The 21,629-nt window shown below is 44.7% G+C and overlaps 2 protein-coding genes across 2 annotated transcripts in view; both read right to left on the bottom strand.

The window, feature by feature from the left end:
• LOC128707429 (protein cortex-like) overlaps positions 1-2,249 on the bottom strand; it is a 32,684-nt gene extending 30,435 nt beyond the window's left edge. Inside the window, exon 1 of the mRNA XM_053802381.1 lies at positions 2,196-2,249. Within this exon, the coding sequence (XP_053658356.1) occupies positions 2,196-2,249 (54 nt within the window). The remainder of the gene's footprint in view (positions 1-2,195) is intronic.
• A 6,637-nt stretch (positions 2,250-8,886) lies between these two features.
• On the bottom strand, positions 8,887-12,296 carry LOC128718771 (structural maintenance of chromosomes protein 5). The gene is made up of 5 exons (XM_053812387.1): positions 12,244-12,296; positions 12,035-12,176; positions 11,402-11,958; positions 9,357-11,325; positions 8,887-9,276 (listed from the first exon to the last, which is right to left on the bottom strand). Exons 1-5 carry the CDS (start codon positions 12,294-12,296, stop codon positions 8,887-8,889), a joined length of 3,111 nt encoding a protein of 1,036 aa, XP_053668362.1.
• Positions 12,297-21,629: the final 9,333 nt, after the last annotated feature.

Raw genomic sequence — 21,629 nt, 5'->3', positions numbered from 1 at the left:
ACATCTCTCGCGTTCTGCTTCTGGCAGCGTGATCACGCAGGCAGTGTCGTCGCAAATGATCAAACGCGGCACATCAAATGAGACACTCGCAGACACCCGGACAATGTACGACGCTAATGGAGCGGAATGAATTGAATTTGATGCGAGCGAATGATACGGACTTCATTTGCTGATGATTTAATTTTGTCCCACCCGGGGATGCCGTGTGTATGACACTCACGATACATGGCTAACGAAACCATTGAATGGAGTAGCGAAATGGTAGCAACTCATTTAAATGGGAGAAAAGTAGGAAAGCGCTCAAGATCAAGCCGTCACCAACGACACGCCGGCGGGAATGATCATGCAGTAGTACAGGGGCAGCTATAATCCTTCCACCGTTTTAACACACGATCATCCGCGTTTTAAGTGTCAAACGTGTCTCGCGTTAAACTGACGTTTTGGGTTAAACAAACAAACAGCCATGTGATCGTGCTTGCTGTGTGCCTTCCAGTAATCACCGTTTACATTGGCGGTTGAATGAGACACGAAAGGCCCTTCGAGCGGGACATATGGACGAAAAATGATACAAGTTCATTTGGTCGGGTTCCGCAACCACAGTTGCATTCGTGTCACAGGTCTTCACTCAGGTTTACAGCACAGCTCAGGTCTATACGGGGAAAACGAATTGTTCAAATTTGTACATAATTAACATTAACATGGCACCCGAACCCCTCAAGGGTAGGATTGATTTCTGATTAAAGTAAACCTTCTTGGTGCGGCTCAGGTACTTCTTCTCGCTTCTTTACGCGCGCAACCCTGCTGCTGGAGATGATGATTTATTCAATCGCCCACGGGGCCCGATTCTGTATGTGCCATTCCTTCGAACTGCTTCCGCACGAGGTGTATTTAGGAGGTTGCCGCCAGCAGACAACATTCCAGAAGTCATATGGTACACAACTTTTTAAGGCGATTTTACCACAGTCGGTTCTTGCTGCGCTTACGGCTAACTAAAACGATGCTTAAAACGAAAAACATACACATGGGTGATTGTTTTGCGTTGTATACATGGTACACAACCCCATGTCCCTTTCCGAGGCCCAAATCCACCACTGCAATGGACAATAAATTGTGTCCAGATTTATAGCAATCATTTTGTACCGCTGCTCCTAACGCTATGTTCCTTCCCATTTCTTGCAGACACCATCGCAGCTAAACCATTCCCCGGTACGATCGGCACGATACGGTCCGCAACAGAAACGGCTCACTTTTCGGTTTAAGGACCATTTGCAGATGTAAAGATTCGGGTGCGGTGAAGGCAAAACAAAACAGATTTTCTATTATTTATCGAATAGCCTTCGGGAAGCGTTTCGCCGAACGGCCGAACCACCCTCGATTCGGTAGATCGCAAGACGCTGAGTAATTGCCTGCACACTACCGGACCGAAGGTGGTGAGACACCGTCCCGATACCTTTCGGGACCGACAGCAACAGCACCACAAAAACGCCAATTTGTCGATTACCGATCGCATCCAAACGAAGCTATAGCTTCACCAACAAAACGATCACCTCTTTTCTCTGCAGGTTGATTGGGATTGAGCAACGCGAACCCTGAAGCCTCACCTTTGTCTGCCTCCTCGCGTAGAGTCTCCTGACACGCGGTAAGTATACGCGGCAGCAACGAACGGACGGCAAGAATCGAATCCCTTCGGGCGTGCAATCGATCGACCGCTCACCGATCGCTTTCGCTACAACAACACGCCCATCTGTGAGTGCATCCTTACACAGACCGGCAAAAAAACTACGGACCCTTATTACCGCACCCGACGTCCTCCGTTCCGCTCGCATTGCGCAGGCCAGAATTTTCAATCGAACTGGGATTTTGTGGACCAGAAGATTTCCTGCGTACGATAAAAGCTACTGGCCTACTAAGTCCCAACTTGTTTGGAAATTTGTCCCTCTACGTTTCGTTTCAAGCTGCTGCAGCGCTTGGTTCCTATTCCTCGTTCCTCGCGGCGCTATCGCCCTGCCACCCGCCCCCACACTGTCTGCACTGCGTTGGGATTTTCGAGAGACATTAACGTAAACGTGCCCAGTTTTGTTACGTTTCGCCTGTTACGCCACACGGTTTCTCACTCGTAATGCCCTTGGAAATCCCAAAACGTTGCATGTCACAGCAAACCGAACAAGGAACCACTCGCCGGCGAACGGTCTTACCTTTTCAATCTCATTTAGCCGGTGGTTGGTGCGCTTCTTTACCGAAAATGCCATCACTCACGAATGCACAAACAAAAGGACACACTACACAGCGCTGCAGGACACAAAGGCGATGGGATTAGTAACGATCAAACACCTGCTGGCTGCTAATTCGTTGTACAAATCAACGGGAGAAAAGGTAAGCCTGAAGGTGGAACAGATAACATTTATGCGTGCAGCATCCCAGTGATTGCAGGTGATTGTGTTAGTGTTAGCGATAAGAAGCGTTTGACAGATCTTGTGTGTGAGCAGATTGATCAGTGAGACGCGCAGATTTATCGAACACTTACAGTGCAGCTCGGAAAAAGTGAAGATCACGTTATTTAGAGGATAATTTTAGTAAAATATTCAATTTCATTAAAAATAAATATGGTGGCTTTTTCTATGCCTTGCCTATTATTGATAACAAAATCTAAATTTAATCATACTTAGTAGCCCATGCCACCTGGAACTATTTGGATTCTTGTTCCTCATCTTAGACGCGTCAATGCGCAATATATCCGACATTTTAATTCTAGGCAATCCAGATCGAATATCGAATCGGAGAAACATCGAAAACGTCGTATAATATGTAATGAAGCAGAATTCGGTCCCTATGACTAAATATTTGAAAAGATATTTTACATTCAAGTTGGACTTTACTGGTCTCTAGATCCTCTGGAGATCCTGTAGATCGTGAGAGTAACAGCTCAAAATATGGACCACGAAAATGGCTTCTGTATTTTGCTATTGCGGTTTGTGATCTAAAGTTAAGATCTTTGCAACTTATCAGATATCTTAAAGGTCAATATCACTTCTTCCTCTTATAAAGTATTCTTCGTCTACGTCTCATTGATCTCCAATTCACTCGGTTTACTGTCTACTGTACTGTTCCACTAAGTTAATGTTGAGGACCTAAACATATTCCAATGATATAAAAGATTAACTACTCTTCAGGACACTTGCACTGGGATTACACATTGGGAGTTTCCCATCCACCTTCACTCGAGTATTCCAACACACCGTACCATTATAAACTAGTCAGATGAAGAATTACGCAACAATTATCTGCTGGAGCAGCTTCTAATTAGCCTCAAACCCAATCGAAACAGAACTTCTAATGACCTAACGATAGACACTCAATCCGACAGTCATTTACACTTGCTTAATCACACCACCACTCCTAGCAATTCGTTTGAGAAAGGGAATACTCCCCACATATCATGGCTTGATAAGATCCCGCCCGTGGGTTCTTACCCCAAAAAAAAAATGCCAACCATCTCCCATTTCGCAGGTGCCTTCTTACAAATGGTTCCCGATTGGCGTTTAATTTGTAACACACCCAGCACGACGGCCGACCGTGCTAGTCATAATAAACGATATGAAAGGCAATCGTACCGCAGCCCCCCCCCCTTCCCCCCCCCCCACCCCCCCCCCCCCCCCCCCCGTCCTCGGGGTGGTCACAGATCTTTCGATAAAGATAGGACGACCCGGGACTCCGCGCAACAACCCTCAGCGACACACACCATTACGCACCGGTCAGTTGCGTATTCGAAATGGACAAACCGCAGGACGCCCCGGTTTGCATCGCGTTGACAGTGATTGGTAGCGGTCATTTGCGTTTGTGCAGCGAAATAACCCCTCACAGGCGGACAGCCCGAGCCGCCCGGGTGGACACAACCGATCCGGGGTGCAGCAGTAGCGAACCCGTCGCCCCATCCTTGCAGGCCGTCGTTTGCCTGCCGAAGATAATTTGTGAATAATTATTTTCAATCGAAGGGAAAACTCTGCAGGACCGTTGCCGACGGTCATGATGTCGGTTGGCTGGCTGGTTGGTTTGCAATCGCCACTTGCTCCACCAGTGTGCGGGACCACCCTTAAGGAAGATTGAGGCAACCGCTCGCTGTCATACCATTGGGAAGCCGAAATGATGAAGCGTATAATTATCGACATAATAAATGAAGTCATTTACGTTTATCCTCGCCCGCGTTCGTCGCACTGAGCACGACCGAGCCCTCACACAGCTAATGGCGCGCGATGGGTAAGTTCGGGCAGAAGATATGTAAGTCCCTGTGCGCTGCCCTGAAAAGAAGCTAAGAATCAATTAAAATTTTAATAATTCCATTGACACCCAAATGGGACAACCATGCTACAGCGCAGAACGATCTTACATCTTATCGTCTCGATCGTGGTTCGTGTCGTCGATTGCACATCGATCAAAAACATAATCAGCATCATAGGAGGACAGTGCCGAAGGACCGATGGGCTGGTACAATCGATCGATCCAATTTGCATATATATTGCTATCTATACTTGTCAGTTTAGCTTCTCGCTTTTAATGGGTATTTTCCCCTCTTCATATTATTTGATAATTTAGTACATCATCTATGCATACAGCTTAACACACGGTAGCGTTTTAAAAATGTCAGGAGTACCTGAAAAAGTATTGAACACCATGACAAGATTAAGTTTACTTCATGAGGTACTTATAGCAGTTAGACGTTTTTTTTTTTATGGAAACCATCTACAGGGAGGATTTAGACTAATAAAATGATTTAATAAGATTGGTTCGTTCAGATTTTTACTGATAAGCACTTCAATAAGCTTTGGGTTACTAACTTAGATGAATGATCAGATAAGTACAACTATTTAAAATAAAATATTTAATTGCATTCGAGTCCCTAAACCTAATAGTAGTTGGTTTCCTCATTTTCCAGAAGAAATACCAAGGGTGTGTGAATTAATTCTGTAATTGTAGCCAGCATTTGAGATATTGTTTTTGCTCACATATTGGATAAAAAAAGAAGTTCATATTCAAGGTGATTGGACAAAGATTTCAGCAAAAGACTCCACAATTTCGCATTTCGAGGGCGTTAGCACTGCGTGTTCCAATCACCTGTACAAACGTTCTAACGTCATCACGATCATTACGTCACTTTTTGCAGTCTAGTGTATGCATGCCCGACACTTGTGCCAACAAATGGACCATTGCTTTTTGGGAGGATCGAAAAGTCACCCTGCTTAAGAGGACTTGCAAGCGTAAATCGAAGTATTGCAACAGTATAAAACTTGGCCATTCAGGCCGCTCGGCAGTCACAGACATTTTGATTGGCAAGTCAGCAAGATGTTCCACCAACTGGTTGAGTACGCTACCACGGTACTCGTTGTGGTGCTGATGGGCACCGCTGCGGACCTTTTTCCTTGCTTGAACCCTCCTGATGTTCCATCCGTATTTCCCCGCTGACACGTCACGATTTACCGGAGAATTCCAGAAGATGGGAAGATGTAGTGTTTGGCCTCTACTGATTGAACCATTCGGACCCGAATAATGTCAACGTCTGTAGCAGGAAGCTGTATTTCGAAATATACTGTCATGGTTGAACGTTGGAACTCAACACACATTTGAGCTTGTAACGAATTCTCGCATAATGGTACTTATGTTGTTGCTTATCATTTGAAAGGATGATGTCCTCTTGTTGAGAAATAATATTGTATTTTTTATTATGAAGATCTTCACTCATGCGAACAATGCTAATGTCCCACTAAATGACTACCGAGCACAAAACGAGTTCACCTATGGAATGGAATAAAGATATTGAGTGCTGCTCAGTCCGCTCTAAGGATGTTACGCCGCTATTCGCAACTAATAAACAAACAATCAATTTAACTTCTAAATCACACTATTGACTTAACGACGTATTGACGTATCCTTCCAGTAAACGGTTCAAAGTAACTGTCAAGAAAACTAGTACCTTTAACCGTTGATTCCGCAAGAAAAACACGGCACACGGGGTAATTATTAAAGCCGTTACAGATACAAAGATTCACGGACTTCCTAAAAAACAACACTAAGTTACTAAGATATTTAGACTCTGTAACAAAGCAATTGGAATCTATTACAAAATGATTGGGTGAAAAAACACACACTAAATACAACTTTCATTAATTTCCGGAATACTAACGTAGATGAAACTTCCAATTAGTACAACTATCTAAATCCTAAATAAGTAATCCTTAATCACCTAACTAGTAGTGGATTAAGCGCCTTCTGGGGCAATAATTTCTAGAAGTCTGCACGAGGTTAGTGTCCGGAGCTGGGATGGAGGAGGAGGTTGGGATCCATCACCTGTACAAGCTAGCTGAGAGTCTATATACTTAGAAGGCTATGTCTTAGGGGACACCGAACACTTGTGCCAACAAAAGGACCATTGCTATTAGGGAGGATCGAAAAGTAACCCAGAGTAACGTAATAAATAACTTCTAGAGAAATTGTCACTGAAAGTATCCTAGTAATGTTGTAATAATATACATCTTTCTCAGCAAACACTAAACGTTACGCGCGATCATTCATCTCTCCTGGAGCAAGCGTCAGATCGTACAGATACAGCCATATTGGACTTCCATCCATCCACGCGAATCGATTTCGTTTCAGCAACGATACTCCTGAACCTCGTGCTGTTCCATCCACTGCCCGGTCGACATGATGTGACACGGGTGTCTCGGGTGTAACACCGGAAGCAAAACGAGCCATGGCCACTTAATTGCACCTAAGTGACGATTCCGGGCGTCCGGACCATTAGCGAGATGCAGTGGGCCACCTGCATAATCACCACGGGCCCAGACAACCTGCCTGGTCCGTTCGGTTGTGATTGATCCGGGCGATGGGACCGGCGAGATCGATTCCCGATCACCCGCGGGGCGAAATTTCTTTTCCGACCCAGATTTTATACCCTTTGCTCATCGCTGCGCCACCCAACCCGGCGACGCGCTAAGTGCTCAGCGGCAGGAAGGTGGTTCCACGCAGTTTGATAATGGTAGCGTTGACGAGTAATTTGTCCACCGAGTGTACCGGGGGGATAATTAGGACGCGAATGCAATTACCCCGGGCAAGGGGTCAGGATGCGCTCGCGCAGACATTAGCGGGGACGCATCATCATCATTTGGCAATTAAATCAATCTGCTCATAATTGGCACATTCGCGGCATGCTGCTCTAATAAGATTAATTTTATGGCTCCCGTCCCCAACCAGGAACTACGGACCGCGCGGAGAGCGAGAGAGAGAGAGCGGAGGGTATACGTGCACCCTGGCGGGATAGTGTCCTACCTTGAAGTCATCATTATCATCAACATCATCTGATACGGCGAGTGACATCGAGACATCGGGCTGAACGTCCCTGCCGGCGATAGTTGGGAACTCCCGTTTCCGCGATAAAAGGACAAGCCTTGGCGGGCACACTTTTCGACACCCGTTCGATTTTTAATTGACTTTTCGTGTCGTGTTCTTATAAATCGTGCCAGCTTCTGTCCACGGTTGACATAAATAGTTTGCCCCAACCGCCATGAGGCTAAGCGCTCCGGTGTACACGGCCCGGTAGTGGTCGGGGTGTTGATGTTTACCTTGCCTGCTTTTAACACTTTGCGCGAGTGCTGGGTACCGTACCTATCGATCGATCGATTGCGGGAGATGTTCCATCTTCGTTTTGCGGCCCAGCGAGTGTATTGACCGCCCGACGCGGAACACGCGTAGTCGCGTGTGTAGGCAAATGGTTGGTTGGTCGCGTTACTTAAGAAAAACCTGATCCGGATCGCGGGCCCCGAACCTGTTGCGGCACCCTTGTAACGCTTTTGCGCTATCCGCTGATGAACGACAAATTCCTACACGCACTGATAGTGGCGATCAACGATGACGACCCGCTGTTGCCCGGGTTGGGATCAATGCGCAAGTGAGGTTACCCGATGAGAAAGTTCAGTTCCGGTATGGAGAGGGTTGGGTGGCGGTACGGAGGTACGTGAAAGGTGAAACGATGGAAAAAGCAGGTGCATTAACATGCTACTATGAGAAATAAATTAAAACTATGGCATGAAGCACCGAATACTTGGTGGTTTCGCACGTAGCACAATATTCAATGAAACCGAAATGAGAGTTGATAAATTTATGTTAAAATTGTGATAATCCTGACTTTTTTGTCTATGATCGTTATCATCTCAGATATTTCAACGCCAAATAGCCTGACTTGGTATGCTCCATCAATGTCACGGCGTCTTCCATTAATATCACACTATTCTTAAACGGGCAAGAACAATCGATAATCGAACAAAGCGTAAGTAAGACAATATCCTTCAGATTTGATACAACTATATATGTTTATGCAGAAAGTGTATCTAATACTCAGCCACCATTCTTCATTTTAATATTTCCTACAGTTAGTTCACTTTCACTGGTCTAACCAATCTGCTACGGGTAAAGGCGAGTGCAAGGAATTCTAGGCTGGCAGATCTTCGAAATAGCATTGCCACTAAGACATGTTTCTTATATGTTTTTTTTTTACCCTAGATCACATTTGGTGTATTTTTTCGAATTCTTCTTTATTCCACTGGAACTCATGTCAAACATAGTATAGTAGTTAACATTAAATCAAATGCCCTTAATGCTGGTTTGCCATTCTGAAACATTACAAACATTAAATGATTGAGTGTCCTTCTTTGTCTAGTCTAGTGTCCTGTAATGTTTTTTAAACAAAATTATTCCAGCATCGAGCATTATAAATATCCTTCGTCCATATATAAAACGGGTGAACGGCTTGCAAAATATGTTACGATGTAGTAAGCCAAATCACCAGATCACCTTCGATTTTGTACTTCAACCTTCTTGCTCTTGCATTCCCGACGTCTACTATACGCGTCTCGCGTTAGTGTTCGATATAAAAACGTCCGGACTCTCGATGTACTTCCCGTTGTGTACGAGCAGCACGTTCATCTTATCGCTGTACTTTAACCGAGGCAACAGTTTTGGTGTGACGAAGAAATACTGCGATTGCCCTTCGCGGCACGTTTCATCCACTAGCATGTTGAACACCTTGCGCTCGTTCGTCGGATCCATACCCTGGTTGATCTCGTCCACGCAACGGAACGGAACTTGCGTCATGTGTTGCAGCGACAGTGTGTAGATGGCAATTGCTACTGCCCGCTCACCGCCCGATTGAAGCTTCCGGTCTAGTGCGCTCAGCTTCTCCTCGTTGCGATACTTCACGTAAATGCGAATGCCATATTCATCGTAATCGTGCTTGGGGAGGCAAAACATAAAATAAAATGAAACATAAAAGTAATGTAGAATTTCTCTCTCTCTCTCTCTCTTGTTCTTACCTTTTCCTGTCGAATCAGTTCGATTTCTCCGGCGAATCCCATCGAGCTCATGAAGTGCGAAAACTTGGCATTTATGTTCTGTACCACGCGCTGCACTTCCGGGAACCAGCGCTCATGCAGTTGCTCCATGTCCTGTTCCAAGGAAGCGATCTGCTGGTCGGAACTGGCAACAGCCCCACGCAGCTGCTCCAACAGCCTTTTCATCTGTTCGTACTCGTCTGCCGCTGCCTGGTTTCCCTGGGGCAGACACTCAAATCGGACGCGCAATTCCTCCAGATGCGCCTCCACCAGCTCAACCGTGTCGGGCAGCGTGGTAAAATCGAACGGAAAATCTGGCTTATCCGGTGCCTTGTTGGCTGTTAATGCTCGTGCTGTACTGTTTTTCTTGGACGACTTCTCCTTCACCTCGGCCAACTTCTTCTCCACATTGGCGAGCGTTTTTTTAGCCGAATTATACGCGTTTTCCAGCACGCGGAAGTTTGCCTCCCGCTCGTTGTTCCGCTCCTCGAATATGCGTATCCGCTGCTCTAGAAGGTCATACTCACGGCTAACGGATGCATATCTTTCCAGCGCTTCTATCTTGCGGCGCTGGTCCTCCAGCAGTTGCTGTATGATGGTACGGCACGTTCCTTCGAACTTGGTACGCTCGTCGTCAACGTTCACGAGACGACCCTTCAGTTCGTTGCATCTCTGCTCCTGCCGTTTCACTTTTACCTTTGACTGCTGGTACTTGGACAGCTTATCCTGCAGCTCACGCTTCTCCTGTTGCAGCTCCGTGCAGCGTTCCTGCAACTCCTTAATTTTGTTCTCGATCTGCCCTCGATGGTTGCGGATCTTGTCACACTCCCGGACCAAGCGCTTGAGCTGTTGCTGCTTCAGTTCCAGCAGCGCATGATCCGTCGATCGGTTGAGCAAATTCTTCGTTTGAAGCATATCGCTACGAGTCCACTTTTCACCGGTGTAGCGTGATTTCGACACCTGGAACCGGTGGGACGGTGTGTAAAACACCGCAATCTCATCCGGCAGCGAGGACACGTATTTGGCCGAGTCCGCACCGCCCACAGGGATGTTGTGCAGTGCGTACAGCTTACACAGCCCGTTCAAAATCGGAAACGGTGCTTCCAACATGTCGATCAGATAGGTGTGAAAACCAAACCGCTTTAGACTGCCGATTGGATACCGGGGCTGGTATTGTAGCTCCTCGACCGGATCGCTCTGGATCGCGTTCACACCCTCAAAACGCAATTCCTCACGCGTTTTGCGCAGGAACAGATTCATGTCTTCCGTATTTTCGCACGTGAACGCAACCAAATCACGCACACCGATCGTGCTCTCCAGAAACGGCACATTCTCCAGGATCGGTACGTTCAGCTCCAGTATCATCGGTTCGTAGATTTTACCCTGGAAAAGATGCTGATGTTGGCGCAACCACAGCACCGCCTGGTACGTGCCCTCGAACCGTGTCTGCAGTATCTTCAGCTTGGTGTTTGCTATGTTTTCGATCGTGGCGATGTTACGCTCCAGGCTCATCATTTCCGGTTTCAGCTCTGTTTCGATCTTTTTGTTCAGATCGTGCCGGCGCCCCATCAGTAGATCGTTCTCGTCGCGTATCTTGCCCTCCTTTTCCTCCAAGTTGAAAATCTGCTGACGATTTTGCTCTTCCGAACCGAGTGCGGTCACCATATCGGCACAGTCCTGCACGAACGCAGCCAGCATTACTTTCGCCTGCTCCAATTCGGCCTTTCTTTCGTCTGCCTTGGCCAGTGCGTCAAGTAGATCGCGTTTCTGCTTCGCCAAATTATCTTCCAGGCGTTCCGTTTTCTCTTCCAAACTGTTAATCTCCTCAGTGCACCGTTTAGCGATCGCCACCTGTTTGTGCTTGGAGTTTTCCATTTCCATCTTCCGGGCCATGATCGCTTGCATATCCGATTTAGACTTATTGTATTCTCTCTCCTTGTCATCACTCATTCTGTAGTCAATGGAAGGGATTAATATTAATTTCTGGAGGGTGATAATTCTATTGGTGGAAGCCCTCCGATACTTACTTTTTGGCTAACTTCAGATCGTTAAGTGTGGCGGTGTAGATCAGAAACAGCTCCTCATACTCCAACCAAGCCTTCCTAGCCTGGTACACGTGTATTTGTTGCTGAAACTCTTCACGTGCACGCAGCGTTTGCAACTGTTGTTCCAAATCCACCAAGCGAGCTTCCAGATCTCGCACCCGGGCCAATCCTTCCGCACCCTGGGTGTTACATTTTTGCTGCATCTCACGCTTCGCCTTTAGCTCATCGAACCATGTCTGTACCTCGGGCGCACAAACCGACGACTGTGTGTTTAGCAGCAGTTCGCGAGGATTCATCTTCGTAAAATCCTGCACGCGGTCCTGCGGCAAAAACTGACACAAATTATCCACCTGGATGTTGTACAGCCGGATCTGCTGCAGGTACGCCTGGTGCGAAACCGTTTCACCGTCGATCTCGTACTTATTGACGCGCTCATGATCGAACGAACGACTGAACCACCGTACGGCACGATGTTCATCGCGGTAAATCGAGATGCGAATCGTAGCATTTTCTTTCCCGTTCTTAATGTAGCTATCGATCTGGAAGCGGAAACAAAAATTACTTGGCGATTATTAGAATATTGGCTGGATGGAATGGATTGTCTGTTGCAGTTACATTGTCACATCTGGAAAGCAGCTTACAGTTGCCACCCATCCCAAGCACGATACCGGCCACAATTGCCGATTTGCCCGTTCCATTCGGTCCAAGAATTATGTTCAAATATTCGTCCGGATACAGTACAACCGAGTCATATGTGCTGAAAACAGAAAAAATAATGGAAACAATCAAAACACAGTTCGGTTTGCACTGTACGATATACTCACACAAAATCCTTCAATGAGACGGACGCTATCTTTCCCACAATCGATTGGGCCATATTTAATGGTTCTTAGGAATGGAAACAACTATCAAATGATCATTTCATCGATAAACAATAAATTACGCGGGATTCCCATACCGGTACGTACGCCAAACACTCAACAAAACAAAACTGACAATTCATGTCAGCGCTATATTTTCCCAACGAACAAAACTTAACACTAGCATGTGGTTACACTTGTCAAATGAGAAAGTAAGAGTGAGCAGTTTTCTCACTGCAGAATCAATAAATGTTTTGCAACACCCGGGACGCGATAAGTGTGCTGAAGAACAAAAATACAACAAATCCCGAAATAAATCTCTTTGTGCTAAGAAAAGAAAATTTAACGGAAATAAAATAAATAAGCAATAATCTTTTCCCAACTTCACGTCTGCTCGTTGGGTCACAAAAACGGCTTTCGATTATCCGTGAGCACGAATATTCGGGGTGCTTCGATTTTCGAACTTCATTTTCAAATCGACAGTTATTTTCGATGTAGAACGAATCAGTTAACAAATTTGCATTGTTTGAAATAAGTTTCCTTCAAACTTGTGTTATTGGTTTTTTTGTTTCTATAGAACTATAACCAAATATAAAAATAACAATTGTTATTCATGCGGAAAAAAACTTGTTTTTTTTTTATGTTTAAAAATTTTTAACGCTTATGCTTATGGAGTAAGGCATAAGCATTTTGGTAAGATTATACGGATTGCAATTAAAAACGTAAAATAAATAAAAAAGTCTCGTTAAAAAAAAAATCTCCTTTTTTGCATTATATGGTAGTTTGTCTGTTTAAAATCATTATAAGTTAAATTTTACTATTCAAATGTTTTCCTAAGCATGGAAAGCATCTATGGGAGATTTTTTTGTGTGTGCCATATATGCCACTCATCCGAGCAATTGGAATCGTCATTCTCATCGTTTGTTGGGGACGTTATTAGATTAGGTACGGCTTATGCAGCCGACGTCGGTTAGTATCGCCCGAAAAGGCTAGCATGGCGTTCCTTGTGCATGGGAGATGGAAAAAAGGATATGTTTGTGTACGATCGAAATTGGATTATCCTTCACTTTCGCTACTCACACCCACCGTCTCAAACCATCAGCAACCAGTGGGAGAACGCAGACCATTTGCAGGATGATTTCCAGCGCTGAAAACGTTCCGTTTAAAGCTGTTTGTGGAAAGGATTAGAACGGATCTCAGACTGGCTTAATCCCATCCTTGCGCTCCCGAGACGATTGCCTTCGAAAGGATCCTTCCATAAGGAGCGTGAAATTTCTTCCATTACTGCTGTTTTCTCCCATTCTTCATTAAGTACTTGCTCACTTTCTTCGAAGCGCAGCACGATTGTTGGTGGTCAGTGAGGCGAAATAATTTTGGAACCAAGCGGCGGGTGGAAGTTCGATAGTGTTCGCTTCCCAGTGCCTAGTGTGGAAGCCGATGATCCAATTAGTTATCCTCCGGTAGTTAGCGCTAATGATGCGCTCGTAACTTTGGACCCGGATGCTCGTTGAGAAGATTCTCAACGGTCGCCGAACGAACGTGGTTTTGGACATGCTTCCGGGGCCACCGGCTCGAAAGAGATATGATACGTGTGTGCGGGCAATAATTTGCATTCATAAGCCCATGCTGTGGGCCCAAGCCACCAAGCGCGAGCACCCGATAAAGCAATGCAACCGAGCGCAACTAATGATAATCCCCATAATTTGATTATGATATCATTACATCTTGAGCAGGGACACATGCAAATAGACCGCTGCGCAAAAGGCAAGCAAACAGAGCCACGCCGAGATAAGCGCGAGAACCGCTGATGGGATTATGAATGCAGTTTAGCAACGGCATCGGATGCGGCCAACGTTCACCATTCCCACATTCCCATGGGAAGGCCGGCTAAGAAAACGATGTTTACCATCCCTTTACATGGCCGCAAAACGACCGACACTTGTTTCAGCTAGCGCGACTGATCTGGGCAACCGGCAGTACATGCCATGTGTAGTGGTGTGGCAATGTGATACGCTTGAATAAATTACTACTAATGAGAAGCCGCACGCGCTTTGCCGATGTGGCCGTTTAAGTTGGCGCAAGTATTATAATTTTTCTCTTCCACGCGCTTCCCATCGTCGGATGCCTGGGAAGCAGATGGTCGGTGCGGTTGGTACCGATTTCCATCACTCATAATAAGGTGACATTTAATCAATCAAGAGGTGATAAGTAGAAAGAGGACACAATGATGATAATGAACAAATATTGCCAAATTTATCGCTTATCTTCCGTTTGAACAGTTTAAAATAGAACATTTCCAAAAGATTCTTTTAACGGAAATAAAGATTTTCGAAATTAGCAATTTTAAATTCACTTAAACAGCTTTCAATATAAAACAACTTATAAAAAATCTGTTCTAAGCTAATGGAAAAAGAAAAATTTACAAAGCCCAAAATAAATTAGGAGAGATATAATAAACATTAAAGTTCAATAAATTGATGAAAACATATCCGAAAAGGAAAACAAACAGGAAAAAAGAACTAAACATAAAAGTCTTAAGGCGTAGAAGAAAACTAAAAGAGAAAAATCATATAAATCTCATTTATTTAAATAATAAAAGATAGATAGGATATTTTTTCATACTTCTTTTGCAACTCTATATTACTGTTTAACGACTACCATACTACTTTTCCTAATTTAATCTGAATTTCCTATAATTATCATCATTTCTATTAGCTTTTCAAGTGTTTTTTTCTAAAATTCTTTCCACACTTTCCCTTTTTTATTGTTTTATCTCATGTGGTTTTCTCATCTGATGGCATCATCCCAGTAAAATCCCATCCCAGTACCACGAACAATTTCCGTGCCATTTGAAAATGTAGCTAAACTTAACCACTATGCGAAAGATCCGGCATTTAGCAAAAAAAAAACCCACACACACACACATCAATTCACAATAATTTCCACATTCCCTTATTACCATTCCTAATTGAGTCTCTATTACACCCCGATGCCCCGGAGGCACACCAATGCTAAGTGGCTGCCCCGTGAAAGAGTGTGTGTAGCTTACCGAAACACTGACGGAGGCCGATCATATGCGGCGTAATATCAAAGCACTGGCGAAAAAAAACACAATTCAAACAAAGAAAGGCAAGAAATAATATATTCATCTGTGTGAGTGTCTGTAACTGTGCGGGGAAAATAGTTTTCCTGCAGAAGAAAATTCAAACGCGACATACAAAAAATACAACCCAGACTGTAACCAGTGGGAGTTTTCCGAAGCGAAGCCACAGATCCGAAAAACAAACTTCTTCTGCCTCCGGGGGGTCAACTTTGTCGTTTGCCGGTGGAAAAGCGGCACACAAAAAACCGGCGCAAAGTGGCGGTGGTGTTTTTCATGCGACATGTGTTGCGTTCAGTTGCGTGTCAAATGCTTACCAATAGAGGCGCACTCGGTAGCGAACCGGCGAGAAGTGTTATTTTAATATTGTAATGACCGTAATGAGGTGATTTTTCCCAGGAAAAAAGCATGCTGGCCATGTAAAGGGTAGGAAAAAACAAGGGGAAGGAAATAAATGCTACCTCCCACGTTGTAACTTACACCGAAAAATAATAACACTGAAAAAAAAAAACCGTCCACAAATTACACGGTCCGAGGACCCAGCCGGGCAAATGTGGGAGTATGCTGATTTCGACCCAACCTCGTTGGCCACATTTGTGAGCACTATGATTTACTTCGATCGATAATCACCACCTATCACACATGGCCCAATAAATAATGTTGCCGTTTTTTTTTCCTGCCTGTGCCATTCTTCTTTCTCCATTGAAAAAAACCGCACCATAAAGAACGCGAAGGCGTAATCGGGCGGCATTGACCAAGCGTCACTTTGAAAGTGACACCCAATCACGACGCCGATGATGATGATGATGAACTGAGTTGTCAAACAGAAGGGGGGGGGGGGGGGGGGGGGGGGGGGGGTCGACCCGGGAGACTCAGTGGGGACTCGGTCTCGGTGTGCCTTGGGCAACCAAAAAAGTGGCCAGTTGGTGGTGGGTTTAGTTCCATTCTCGCCACCCCTGCCCGGCCAGCACGCGGAAGGAGTCGGTCACGTACGCCTCCCCGGGTGCCTACCGTATCCTGCTGTGGTGACGAAACGCTGCTTTGCCACTGTTCCATTATTCTGCTCACGCCTGTACACGCGCACACTCTAATTCGGTGGTGATGAATCCGGCGAAGGGCGGATGGGTTCGGTTGTACACAAGCGATTAAATGCAAACAATTTTGGGCTTTAGTTTGCGGAGGAAGGAACCTGCTGCGATTGTTAATTTGAAGCGCGAGTGCTCGAGTGCCGATTACAATTTGCGCGGATAAATGTACAATTAGAATTTTTAAGTAAGAAACAATAAATGCAGCCTTCAGTGTTTGAAGGAGCAACGTGAGATCTCGCTTTGCAATTTATATTGACCTTAAACATTGTACCCCATGACCGATGGAATACCGAAGTCGATAGTGCACCCGTCAACGACACGCTCTCACACTGAGTTCAAATATTGACTAGATCGAACGTATCTCCCATATGTCTAAATATGTCCCATATGATAAATTAGCTGTCTTTTTTGATACCTCAACTCTAACTTACAACTGCCGTCTTTGACTGTCTTGGACTACTGCAGGAGTCCTCTAAAAACCGCTCACGGTCGAGCGACTTCGTCTGCCAATCCATTATCCCGGTCTTTCTGGAGGACGCATCAACACCTCCGCTGTCCATGTGGATGATCTAAAAGGACTTTACGGACTGGGTCGTCCGATGTCATTCTCATAACGTGACCAGCTCACCGGAGCCTGACAAAACTAGTCCGCTGTAGGACAGTAAGTTCGCTGTACAGCTCATAGAGCTCGTCACTGTAGCGGCTCCTCCATTGTCCTTCCACACATATGGGGGTCAACAATCCTTCTGAGCATCTTCCTCACGAACGCGACTAAGAGGGTTTCTTCAGCTTTGTACAAAGTCCATGTCACAGAGGCGTATGTGAGTACTGCAATATAGGTCATATAGTATATGCAATATAGGTGCTATATAGTTATGCTATATAAGTATAGTCTCAACTTCGTTCGTCGCGACAGGTGTTTTGAGTGAAGAAGTTTCTTCGACCTATAGAATGGCTGGTTGGCACCCAGCACCCTAGCGCGTATCTCAATGATAATGTTATTGTCGGTGACTTTTGACCCAAGATAGGTGAAGTTTTGGACGACTTCGAAAGTGCACTCACCTAAGTTTGGATCTAATGCCATCATCAGCCTGGGTTTTGCCTCGTTAATCTTCAAACCGAGGTTTTCTGCCGCCAGCTCAATCCGTTGGTAAGCATCCGTTACGTAGGAAACGCCGTAAACCAATGATGTCTATGTCATCAGCGTAGGCCATGATCTGGATTGACTTCCACCCGTAGTTTCCACCTCCGAGTCTTGGATGGCGCTAGGTTGAAGAGTTAGATGCCTCAACAATTTTCTTAATTCAACTTGCAACCATTTGTCATTCTTGACCAGATTAATAATAAAAAGTATTATTTGTTGTCACATTTAACCTCTCTCAAGTGCATCTCGTAACAATCTTAGCGCCCCAATTATGTAGTTCCCGTAACAACAACGAACCAACTATCTTTAACGTCCATATAATTAAGTGTAGTTTTTCGTACAAAACTTCGTTTGAAAACCTCGCTCCCGATGGCCGCTGGAGAAGATTATCTCCCGAAGGTACACAAGGTAGTCTCGTTCCGCCCGGCGACGCAAATCCTTTCAGCTACTTTAACCGATCCGTCCACTTCCAGCATCCAGGGGATACGATAAAAAATTACCAACTTCACCACTCGCCCGTACGACATAGATTAACCATCCGGTGGATGTTTCCATTTCTTCAAACAAAACCAAAAACAGAAACTGGAGCCAAAATAAAACATCCAAACTTGTATAAACCAGGGCGAGCGCGAGGTTCCCGTCCTGAAGGGCTGAAAATGTTTATTTTCCTTCGGTGATAATTTGGATTTAATACCATTGTCATTAGGAGACGAAATGCGTCAGCACCGGGTAGAGGTAGAAGCGGTCTTAATCCGCCAAGAACTGGACCTAATGGTGAGGATCATTGGTGATCTAATTTGAGAAGCTGCAAGCGAAAGCCACTATTTGGCTGTCATTTCTGGATCGTGGTGCGATTTAGTTGTGCCCGGACCCCGGTCGCAGGGATGCATCCGAGCGCGAAAGATAAATTGTTAGCTCATGAGGAACGATTGCCTCATTATTGTTATTATAACTCAATTGCTGTAATTGAAATTAGGCGCGCTGATATCTTTGTTCGCGTACGCACGAATGGAAGAGGAAACTTTAAAAGTCATCCCCGTACAGGACCTTACAGGACCTACACTTCGGCAGCAGTGTTTGTACTCGAGCGATTTCAATTCCTTGCCTTAAATTACTTTTCCACATCTTGCCGAGCAACCATGCACCGGGCGTTCCGTGCCGCATAGGTGGTTTTTGTTATTTCCTCCCGGACAGCCCGACAACGTACTTAACGACAAGGCGCACTAGAAAATGCGTCACACCGTGAAACGAACGTGCCATGCTGGTGAAAATAACAGGCAACCACGGTAAATAAACAACAGGGAAACAAGCCCACCCCCTCTGTGTCACTCGCGTGGAGAGGTTTATCCAGGATGGAAAAAAACACGACCAGATTGCGTAGAAAATGATTTCCCTGACCCCTCCAACTAACCCCTCTGTTGCTGCCAAACTAAAAGGGCTGTTTTTTTCCTATGGCTAGAGCGGCAGAGGGTGACACACTTTAAACTGCAAAACCAAACTATTTAATACGCTATTACACCCTCAATTTGGGATTCAATTAATTTCTACGACGCATTCAGTTGTAATGATGCGCTCGGTGATTCTTTTTTTTTAAGTAGGTACACGATGGAGTGATCTTATCCACCCATAGCAACGGAAGTAGTCAAAATCAGTAACGTTACTTATGTTGTTATTTCATGTATACAAAAAAATGCAATACTACTATAAATTAATAGAACTTGCATAACAAAGATAAAACATTAATAAGAAAACGCAACAACATATTAATAAACGAAAAAAAGTTTATACATAACAAATGCAATGAAAACACTATCTAGCACTGAAACATGTAAGTAAAATAATGGATAGTGATGAAAGTTGTCTTTGCACACAGTATTTGTAAACTATAGAACAAGTGGATCACAAGACTTCTTAAAAAAATATAAATAAAACATATTTATTCAAAAAAAAAACAAGAAATTTTACAGGAATTTTTAGCAAACAAATCAAACAATACAATTTAATTGTAATTATTAATCATTGTTCTTCATTTTGATCATGAAATTTAAGGTCTTTCCTACTTTACAGTACCTCTGGACATGAATTCATGAGAAAAATTCATGTCTTCGGTTCATGGAAGTTCACAAACCGAAATGTCATGCCGGAAAATCAAATGACACACAGCGCAACAGCATTCACACAAATCAAGAGCAGACATTCAGCAATAGAGAATTATCCGGGGTCACCGGAAACGCTTTTCGACGGTACAGGTCGTTTTTTGGCTTGGTTTAGCAGCTCCCTACCTTCCCCTTCCCGTTTTTCCCTTCTTTGGCATCACCTTCCGATGTGTGTGTGTGTGTTCCCCTTTGATGAAGGATTAAATGTCCCGTTCCGGTGGTAACCTGTAGGGGTGAATTTGACAACTTGTTTGAAAATCTCTGTACCCACGAACGAGCCTTGTGGCGTACGCTAATCGATCCTCAAAGGCTCATGCTATTTGCAGATGTCACATACCACCTCGCACCGACTGACCCTCGTTAGCGTTCCCAAGAACTTGATGGGGTGGGGGGGAGGGGAATGGGGGAACCGTTTTGGGAGAGATTTGTTTTTCCTATTCTGCACCATTCGCTACAACGCGCTCTGCTGGCGGATGTGCTCATTTGTTTGCTCGTGCCCGGTGACAATTGTTGGTGCCCAGAGGATGAGATTTTCGCTTTTTGGATTCAGGAGAGAGATCTTAGTGGAGTGGTCCAGAGCACGAGAAGTCCTTGCGGGGCTTCTGTCAGCAATGTGGGCCCGTTGACCGACGAACAACCACCCGCACACGATCTTAACTTTGAACGACATTCTAATGTGCTTTAATCATCATTAAAATCACATTACCAGGCGCAAGACAAAGTTCTCAAGGGGAAGTCGAAAAGACAAACTTCCACCCTAACACCAGCACTAACTTCTGCTGGAAAAGGTAAATCAAGTGAAACTTTAAAGAGGTAATAAAAACAATAAAAAAAATATCTGTTGGAATGATCTACCAAGAAAGACAGTGAGTGGAAGCGAGATAAGCGAGAAGATTAAGGACAAATGAAGGAAAATGGAAAGCAAAAATTCCATCCAACAACAGAAGAGAATAATCGAATAAAAGGAACCAAGATGGGTAGCTAATACTGCACGCTGTATTACTTTCATGGCACACACTGTACATCGGTGGGGCAGATCGGCTGGGGAGTTGCACTTTATGACTTTTTAATATGAGAAATTTGCAGATTGTCTTAGAATGTAGCCAGCCAGCACAACATTTCCGCAGGCTGTTATCATTATCATAAATCACGATCGTACAGGAAATTTCTCAACGAAACCCGGAAAAAAACAAACCCAAAAATCACGCAATTTCAAGCGTTCGGAAAACAAGGAAACACATCCAATGCAGGGTGCCGAATGGTGCTTCGTGCGAACGTCCAGCCCATCGAAGGGTGAGAAAATGAAAGAAAAATTCACATTTGAAATGTAAATTGAATCTTCGGTCGGGTGGATTTCTTTTTCTTCCATCACGTTCCGGGGGTTGAAATAGACATCTATTGCCGCTCGAAAATCAATACATTTATCTGTTTTAAATTGATCAAAAATCAGCATACGCAATGCGTATCCTGTCCCTGCTCCTGTTTCCTGCTGGAATTGATTGTTTATTTGCTTTCATTCTTTCTCTTTTTGTTCGGATCGTAAAAAGTTCTTTAAAGCGACAATCGAAAAGCGACGAACCGCAGCAATGAGGGGGATGGAGTACGCCTCACCACCAGGCGGACAGATCACAGATGGTGTACAAGAAAAAAGGAAAACAAAAATCCTTGTTGAACAACATGAATGTGCCAACACTCTTCTGGGCCGTCTTGTGCGACGACAGTGCCGTGTGCAATGTTGGGCAACATATTCTAATTAATAGCCAGCGATTAATGTCGCACCACCGATGGGCACGTGAAGAGTACATCCCTTCCACAAAGTGGCACTAATCCTTTGAACACCACTTCACCATTATATTAGCCCA

This window comes from Anopheles marshallii, chromosome 2, assembly GCF_943734725.1.
Source record: "Anopheles marshallii chromosome 2, idAnoMarsDA_429_01, whole genome shotgun sequence".
Classification (NCBI taxonomy): Eukaryota; Metazoa; Arthropoda; class Insecta; order Diptera; family Culicidae; genus Anopheles; species Anopheles marshallii.
The sequence above is the reverse complement of the archived record's forward strand: the minus strand, read 5'-3'. Positions and strand labels throughout refer to the sequence as shown.

Excerpts from the sequence above, each read along its gene's own strand:
- LOC128718771 (XM_053812387.1), bottom strand. The coding sequence starts at position 12,296 with ATGGCCCAATCGATTGTGGGAAAGATAGCGTCCGTCTCATTGAAGGAT. Across the intron at positions 12,177-12,243 it reads GTCTCATTGAAGGATTTTGT|CACATATGACTCGGTTGTAC; the intron begins GTGAGTATATCG and ends TTCTGTTTTCAG. Across the intron at positions 11,326-11,401 it reads GATCTGAAGTTAGCCAAAAA|AATGAGTGATGACAAGGAGA; the intron begins GTAAGTATCGGA and ends CATTGACTACAG.